General features: G+C 42.4%; 1 protein-coding gene across 1 annotated transcript in view; it reads left to right on the forward strand.

Annotated features, from left to right (window-relative positions):
• Positions 1 to 2,384: 2,384 nt before the first annotated feature.
• NPR3 (natriuretic peptide receptor 3) overlaps positions 2,385 to 9,044 on the forward strand; it is a gene marked incomplete at its 5' end in the record, with an annotated part of 30,397 nt that continues 23,737 nt past the window's right edge. The window contains one exon of the mRNA XM_010173830.1: positions 2,385 to 2,551. Within this exon, the coding sequence (XP_010172132.1) occupies positions 2,385 to 2,551 (167 nt within the window). The remainder of the gene's footprint in view (positions 2,552 to 9,044) is intronic.

The following is a 9,044-nucleotide window of genomic DNA, read 5'->3' on the forward strand; positions in this document are numbered from 1 at the left end:
CCTGAGAATACTAGATTTTATACATTATAAAAAGTACAAAATCTAAGAGTGGGTGTGATTGGCAAATTGGCACTTTGCCTTTAGGTTCAGATGACCATATTGCAGTTTGTTGTTGCCCTCTGCTCTGAATATTTTTAGTTTTTCAGAAGAGCAGGCGTATTAAATGCCAAGGCTGCAATAATTGCACATAAGTACTGTGGCAAGACGACCTCCCACAAAATAATCCATGAAGGAATTTAAATATGTAAATCATTCTAGGAACGCTGTTATGCAAGTGTACCTTCCCCACTCCCAATGTCAGGATTTTTTAAAAATAAGTACGTATGGTGTCCAGGGCAGAAACTTACATCCTACCAGCACTCCCATTTTTTTTTTTGAATCTATAATCTCACTCTTTTTAGCCATCTCCATTTGTAAATGCAAACCTACAGCAAAGCTCTCTGTGCTGTATTCTCTGCTGTACTTCTTGAATGCTGCACCTCTGAAATGCAGGTACCAGCTGGGGCAGAGGCTTTTCAACTTTGAGGCTCTGGCAGGGCTTCTACCCTCTTGTGGGGAAGCTAGCAAGATTGCTAGCTTACCATTGCCAGATGTGAATTTCTTTATTTTCAAAAGCAGTAACAAGGACAGGGTGCAGGCACTGAAGGGAAGAGTGCTACCTCTGAGGGCAAAGCCTGATGGTGGGATGTTAGTTGCTTTCCAGTGTTTCCATCAGGTCTGATGAACAGGGTCCTGGCATAACTAATTTTAACTGGTTCAACTTTGTATTGAGAAAGAAATCCCTAAACCAAGGCAGGTGTATGTAGAGTTTCTTCCTAAGAGAAAGAAGTAGCTTCCAAAAAAAAAAAAAAAAACCCCAAAAAAGAAAGATGTTCAGGAGGTTCATGGTATTTATAAAGATTACAGTCCTAGCTGGTGCTGAGCTGTGGTAAATAAGGCTTTCCTGGAGTGGAAAAAAGACGTGAAAGGGCTCAGGTGGTCCTGTGCCTCCTGCCCTGTGCTGGGAGTGACAGAAGCTGCCCTGGAGCCAAAAGTAGCAGGAGGAAAGATTTGTCCCCTGGAAAAGTGCAGGTTCTTTGTTCCTTTCCTTGTGCTCTCTGAGGAAGCAAAGCAATTCTCCAATTAAATTTATTGTCCAAAAAAAAAAAGTCCCAGCAGCAGTGCTGGGGTACTGGGAGGACAAAACTCAGGCTCTATATTCACCTGCTTTGGGGGATTGAGGTAGTTTGTCCATGAATTTGCTCTTACAGGCATGCAATGCGGCTGGTAGTGCTGTGCAAGGAGCACCATGAATTGATGCCTGGATTCCATCTCCGTTAGCATCTCCACTCCCAAACCACTTGCTTCTCTTGGTCCAAATGACCCCATAGTCGTCAACCCAAGCAAAGAAGCCACATCCTCTCTCATCTCAAGGTCCCATGCGCCTCAAGATTGCGCTTGGGAGCTTAGCCTTAGTCTTTGTCTTGGCTCAGTTAGTCATGATGGGGTTTGTTGCTGTAGTTCGAAAAATAAGATTACTGTCTAGCTTTTAATTCTTTGTAAGGCACACTCTAGGCCTCTTTTAATTATCATTTATGTAGAATAGCAAAAAACCTGGTCCAGGGCAATGTGAACCTTTCCCCTGATCTTGGGAAGCTTTGGATCAGGGTCTTGAGACTTGCTAAGGTCAGGCTTTGGTAGCCAGAAGGACTCCTCTGCTAATTAACAACCAGTCAACTATCCTGCTTTTAAAAAATCTGATTACTTTCCTGGTGGTCTGGGTTAAATTGTTCCCCTGCTGTGACAAAAAACACATGTAAATAACTGTAGGCATAGGATCCCATTTTATTTCTAAGTGTTTCTTTTCCACTGAGAGCAGGACTAGTCTGGCAGCCACTGCACACATGGTTTTCTCCTTGACTGCAGTGGGAAAGCTGTGGAAGAAGTAGTTGCATCATCTGCCTCCCATTTGGGGTGATGATCATACTATTGACTTTACTTGTGCCTTTCTGACTGTCCAAGAGCGTTGCTGGTGGAGTGATGGTAACAAAAACTTTGTGGTTGAATCTTCCCTCCCTCGCTTGTTCTAACTTAAATATCTCTGCATTCGAGATCTGGCACATGTTTTTTGCTTCGAGATGTCTTCTCATGCTTAGGCTTCATCCCACCCTTCAAAAACAAGTAAGCACAGCATGGGACTAAAGTTGTCCTTCTGTTGGCACATTTTCTTTCCACCAGCCATTCCTCACTACCTAGTTTCCTGCATGTCTTGGAGCAGGTTCAGTCTCCCTTGTACTCTGCCATCTCGCTAAGGTGCAGGAGAGAGGACTTCTGGGTGGAAAAAGGGTGGCAATCCTGTAATGGTATCTGATTTGGAGTTGGAAATGTGCTTGTTTTCCCCTTAGGAAATGGCTCTTGGAGAAGAGGAGACAAACATGACTTGGAAGCCAAGAAGGCATACTCGTACCTCCAAACCATCACTCTGCTGAGGACCGTGAAGCCTGAGTTTGAGAAGTTTTCCCTGGAAGTGAAAAGTTCTGTTCAAAAGCAAGGTCTGCATGAGGATGACTATGTAAGTACCTGATGACAGGCTTTGGCTCTTAGCATCTTCAAAAACATGCCCCTAATTAAAGCAAAACTAGCAGTGAGACCTTATCAGGACAGAATCACCTGGGTTCAGTTGTAAAATCCCATTGTTGCCTATATAATCTCTTTTGGTAATGGCTTTAAGCTGGAGAGGGTAGATTTAGATTAGATATTTTGAAGAAATTCTTTCCTGTGAGGGTGGTCAGACACTGGAACAGGTTGCCCAGAGAAGCTGTGGCTGCCCCCTCCCTGGAAGTGTTCAAGGCCAGGTTGGATGAGGCTTTGAGCAACCTGGTCTAGTGGAAGGTGTCCCTGCTGATGGCAGGGGGGTTGGAACTGGATGATCTTTAAGGTCCTTTCCAACCCAAACCATTCTGTGATTCCATGATTCTTCTTTTCTTTTTTCTTTTTTCTTCTTTTCTTTTTTTTTTCTTTTTTTATTTTTCTTTTTTCTTTTTTTTGTGGATAATGCAAATAGCAAGAATAGACTTTGTCTCAGTGCACTAGGTCTGTGCACCATCCATGACCAATACGGATGAGACAGTCCTGTGCTCATCCCCTTGTTCATCAGCAGAAAGACAGATTGCCAGGTCTCTCTCCATCTGCCACCAGTCACTTGTTTTTTTAACAAGCAAAGAAATATACTCTTCTTTTTTGTTTTCTCACAATATTTTTTTTTAATAGATTCTAATCTCAGGAAGTTACACTCTCTGTATTGCATCTGAAGAATTTTTTTCTTGATGTGAATGAGAAAAGTGGTCTTTATTTCCCAACTAAGCATATTTAGGTTGCTGCTGTTTATTTTAAACTGTCTAAAGCATCAGCGTAGTCCTTGCAAGTTGTTCTAAACCTGGGGGAGTGCCACTGTCTTCCAGAGATGGATATGGGAAAGTATGGGGTTTTTTAATCTCTCCAAATGTAGGAAGAAGATGCCTTTGAAAATTGCTTTTGAGCAACTGCTAAGCTAGTTTGTTAGGTGGTTTAATAGAAGAGTGTTCTGTGAAAGCAAGAATGTATCGCACATACCTATAGGGTTTTCTGCATGCTGGTACAAGTATTTCCCAGACAATCGGCCTTTCCCATGGTGGAGAATAAACTTTCCAAATACACTTGCAAAGAAAAGAGGCTTGAAGTGAGTTTGATCAGTCTTTAGCTATAGGAAATGAGAGCTAGGAATTTATGCCTGAAACTCAAGAAAGCAACCCAAACCCCTTATTTGCCACCTCCCACTTAGGCACCTGCCTCATCTCTTTGCTTTAAGCATTGTGTGCCTCACAGATGGAGGGACACATCATCTTTAGTTCAAAGCACAAGCTGATGAACTTGAATGTTGTGTTAATAAATTACCATTCCTGCAGTTCATTGCATAACCTCAGCTGTCTTCAGAAAACCTGTGCTTCTTAGAACTTGAATGTATTTTATTTAAATATTTTACTTGAAATGTTAAGTTTTAATCACAACAGTGGCTTTTATTTTTCCTGTGAAACTTTCAAAGTCTAGGCAGGCAGAAATAGTCTTCTGTTGGCATTCTTTGCCCTGGGTTAGCGGAGAAACACCAACTGCTGAGGACAAGGTTCCACTCTCTGAAGAACCTGCTAAATGAGTTTTGAAGAAGGAGTGAGACTGTAATTTGTGCTGTTCCTCCCTTTTCCCTCTATGTGCCCTTTTGCATGTGTCACTTAGCAAGCTATGTACCTTGCAAATCTGCCATGTGCTCTTGGTTGTGGTTGGTGAGAAGCATGATTTTGAATGTTAAAGATCCAAGCATCCACAGTTTTGTAGTCTAGGCAGTGTGACATTTCCCCAGATGAGAAAAGTGTTAAACTGCCAAGAGCTCAGGATGCTGTTTTTGGGGGATTTGGAGGCAGGCAAGGGGATGCTTTGCTGTTCTTTAGGATGGGGACCCACTGAAAACCCTATGCAAGTTGAGTGTTGATAGGTGCTGGATAGATGCAAGCCCTATTACTGTCAAGCAGAAGTGGATCCATGAGAGAACAAATCCCCCCGTGCCATCAGGGGGGAGATTTTGGAGGCTAATGTGTTTGTTGCGGAGATGCCTTGCACAGCTGCATAGCCACTGCCAGCAGTCCTCATTTCTCTTTCCTCATTCCATGGTTGCTTGTGCAATCAGCAGTCCGTGCTGGCTGTGCTCCCAGCTGTCCCAGGGCAGCTGCACGGGTGCCTGGCCTCCCTGCCGCCTCATCTGTGACCTTCTTCCTGGCTCTGAGGGTTGCCTCTCCCTGTATCCTGTTCCTACCTGTGATCCGGAGCTTTTAATATTGCTCCAAGCACTCTCTCACCCAAAAATGTCAATCTTTGCTAGGGCCAGGCAGTGGCATGGGGCCCCTCCTGCTGCTGCCACTCCTCCTCCTTTTCCAAACTCTTCCTTTCTTACCTGGCTTTCTGCATCCTTTTCAGTCTCTTCTTTTTGGGGCAGAGAGAGGACTTGTGGTCTGTGTACGCCTACCACAGCTTCCTGACATCTGAAACATCAGTCCTTGATGCACGGGAAGCTCGTGGTGGAAGCCATAAGTCATCTGGGGCTCCCTGTGGAGGTTTGGTTTCAAATGCAGAGTGTCCTGGTATTACATGGGTGCTTAATTTATATAGATCTCAGCAGAACCTCCCCTACCTGCTTTCTCACAGCCTCCTAACCCAATGGGAAAATAAAGATTCTTTAAGAGGGGTAGCCTTGGGTTGAGCATGATAAAAAACCTTAGGGATGTTGCTTCATTAACAATGTGTGAATTTTAACTATGTGGTTGGCTTTCCATAATTTATGATGAATATTACCTTTCTTCTCTTTGGACAGTGGGAAAGAGATACTTCATATTCCCCTAGCTGATTGTCCTGATGCTGTGTTCAAAGGAGAAACATTTCAGGGCAGCCTTCAGGCTTAAGAAAAATAATCCATTTTAAAAACTAATTGGGAAAAATAAAAAGCCAAACTGAAGGTCTTCCTCTCTGAAAGATATGTGGTAGTGGGCATGTCATTAGCAGTGCTTCTTTTGGCAGCGTGCAGAGAAAGTGGCAATTTTGGCCTGGGCACTCACTGAGCAAGGCTGTGTCCTCCAAGGGAAGCTTGGGAGGGAGAGGTCCTTCAGCTGAGTGGGTGGGAAGTGACAGAGATGGATTTTTCTCTGCTGGATTCTGCTTCTGAAAACAAAAACTCTGGGGGAAGATAGTCAGTGTTGCAGTCTATCTCAAGTCCTATCCACGGGTGTTGAAATATAATCCTCATCCTTTTCTGCAGGCTGTGTCCCAAGAGGATCAACTCAGGGAGGTTTGGACTTGAAGCATTCAGTGTTTCTGCTTCTCTGTGTGGATTTTTTCAGTGTCATGGGAAAATGGGCCCCCAGTCCATGGTCTAATTTATCTCACAGTGACTCTAACTCAAACAAAAGTCGTTAGTGCTGCCATTTTGTCCTGGCGTTTTGCCAGCACTAATCCTAAAGGCATTATTATCTACCAAAAAAGAATATAATAAAAATGGAAAATAAGCAGATGACAGAAGGAAAGATAAGGGAGACAGAAAGGGCAAACTCCTAAAGCAGCAGCTGTCCGGTCACCAGATGGAGAACACATATGGCCCTTAGAGGAGTAACAGGTCAAAGGGTGTTGGCCATCTTCATCTCCAGCTGTGGAATCACACGAAAAAGAGAAAAATGTGTTCTGAGTATATATCTTTCTCAGGTCAGAAATTGCCGTTGTTTCTGCATAAATGTTATGCTGTGGAAGTGAGGAAGGTGGAATAACCTGTGCCAGGAAAGTGTGGAAAAAGCGATTTCTCTGACTCCTCCAGGAATCCCTCTTATGAAGGAAAAAGCTTCCTTAAGCACCTTTTAACTACAGAGCACTGAAAATAAGAGTGGTAGAAAGGTTCTGAGAAAACATCTTAAGTATTTGGTAGGTAGTGGTTGCACAGGATGAGGCTAAAAATGATGATGTTCCCTGTCTGCATTGCAACATCCCCTTGCAACAGCTGCCCGAGTCCGTTAGCAAATATTACTGGTTTGCCTGGTCACCACTTTTTAGAGACTAAAAGCAGTTACTGTCATGTTAATGTAACCCAAAGAACTGAGGGCTGAAGCATCAGGTCTGTTCAGCCCTCGTTTCAGCATTCAATAGTGTCATGATTTTTTCCCAGAAACATCCTTTAGTTCTGTAGAAAGCCTGACTGTCATTTTATGCCTGCCTGGAGACTGACTTCTCTGATAAAGTAGCCAAAAAGAAGAGGAATTTTTTCAAAAATCCATTCCAATTTGGGGTTCAGGTATAAGGACTGTAGTATCACTTTAATGCTATTACACAAATTAGAACAGTTTTCTCACTTCTTCAATGTTAATGCATTATCAAGTCATTAATAGCAACATGTCCTGGCTGTGTAAAACATTTGAGATCATTGGTTTAATTGCAAAATACAGGATAAGCTCTGCTTGCAGACTTACAGCCTTGGTGAGGCAGACAGCAATGGGAACCTGGAGGAAGAATTTGAAACTATCTCTGAACTGGTGTGTGAATAACTCCCAACAGATACTCTAGTTAAAAATCTTTATGAATAAATAGCATTTCAGTTGAAGTATATGCATAAGCCATTTTTATTAAATAATGCTGAACGCTTAATGAATTGGTGGTAGGCTGCAGTTTGGAAGCTCTTAATGCACCTTCTGTTCCTAACTCAGGCTTAGGATTCAATAAGTGCTTTTTTTATGTCCAACCCAGTATTCTGAGCTGGGATGATTTTACAGCCCGGGATATTTGCTCTTCTGAGGTTACAGACCACCCGTGGCTTGTTTTTTCTTCTCATTTAAAAGCTGAAAATGTAACTAATTAAACAAATATTTCTGCTGTGTTAACTACATGACAGCATTGTTTGTGATTTGGATGCCTGGGTTTTATCCTATCCACGGCCCTTTTCACACTGAAAATGAGCAGCAGGATTGGGGAACTGGAGCCTGATTTGCTTGTAAAGTTATCCCAGTGAAAGAATGGGCTACATAGATTAATTAGATCAGCAAGATGCTACTACCTACTAGAAAGGGCAAGTCTGTTTTATTTTCAGCCCTCTGAAATGGGAAATGGTCCACATAAGAGCAACTGTTTGAGCTCCAACAGTTAACTACAAAAGCTACGTGGGAGGTATCTGTGCTCATAAAGTTTATCATCTCATCCATAACATCCGTGCCAGACTCTTCCCTATGTGTATTCCTTGCGTCAGACTTTTAATTAGGATTGTACACCAGCTAAGATAAGGGTTGGGAGAAGCGAGCAATTCAGTCATGTCACTAAGAGACACGCTGAAAATGTAACGTATTCAGCAGTGTACATCCCATTTGTCTTTTTTCAGGCACAGGCAGGCAAGATTAATGACAGGCAGGCTTTTGTGTCTCTTCTGACTGCACCACGATGGGAGAGAGTTTTGGGGAGATTTAAAAAAAACAAAAAACCCCAGCCAAATCCTGCCAAGGAATAATTTGTTCAAATGAATAGGTCTATTCAGCTGCTGGAGTGCTTTGCTAATTGTGTTTGAAAGAATAAAAGCAAACCACAAGCTGCTCTCAGCAACCGGAAAAAACGGGTTCACATGCCAGCTTATTAACAAGATGAATTCTATTAGTAAAACATATTTAGGATTTTCACAATCAACCCTTCACCCCTTGGAATTAATGAGAGTTTCTTCAATTTCTGTAAGAGCAGCATTGAAGTCTGGGCTGCTAAATTTGGTGAATGCAGCAGGCACTTTTTTTTTGCTGAAGTTAATGCTTTCTCAGTGATATGAAAGGCTAATGTCTTTCACACTGGGTTCTTAGGCAAAACTGCAGCGTAATAATATGTTATTTGCTATTAGCAGATGTCATAAAAGACATTAAAAGAAAGAACTTATTCTTCTCTCAGTGGATTTCTGTTTAGTTTTTTCTAGGCTATCTGAGCGTATTTTTGAAGATGTCTTAAACCATGGATCGGATAGGATAAAACTGTAGGTATATCTGAAAATAGTAACGTGAACTCTTTGGGAATGTAGAAGTTTAGAGCTTATCTTCATATATATATGTTGTATATTTTCCATAGCTCCATGTTTTCACTTGGGTTTCACAGATATTCACGTTCCACTTTACCAAACAGACACTCAGACATTAATGGGCAAGGCACTTTCCCTTTGAAATACTTGCTAGGAATACATCTTACTTTCCACTAATAAAGTGTGTAAAATTTGTCTTCAATCTAAGTTCATAACCTGTTTTTGTTTTTAATACCTCTTCATGCCATTTATATGGCAGGATGACCATGAGCCAGCACTGTGCCCTCATGGCCAGGAAGGCCAATGGCATCCTGGGGTGCATTAGAAGGGGTGTGGTTAGTAGGTCAAGAGAAGTTCTCCTCCCCCTCTACTCTGCCCTGGTGAGGCCGCATCTGGAATATTGTGTCCAGTTCTGGGCCCCACAGTTCAGGAAGGACAGGGAACTGCTTGAGAGAGTCCA

Source organism: Antrostomus carolinensis, unplaced genomic scaffold (genome assembly GCF_000700745.2).
Source record: "Antrostomus carolinensis isolate BGI_N321 unplaced genomic scaffold, ASM70074v2 scaffold51918, whole genome shotgun sequence".
Taxonomy (NCBI): domain Eukaryota; kingdom Metazoa; phylum Chordata; class Aves; order Caprimulgiformes; family Caprimulgidae; genus Antrostomus; species Antrostomus carolinensis.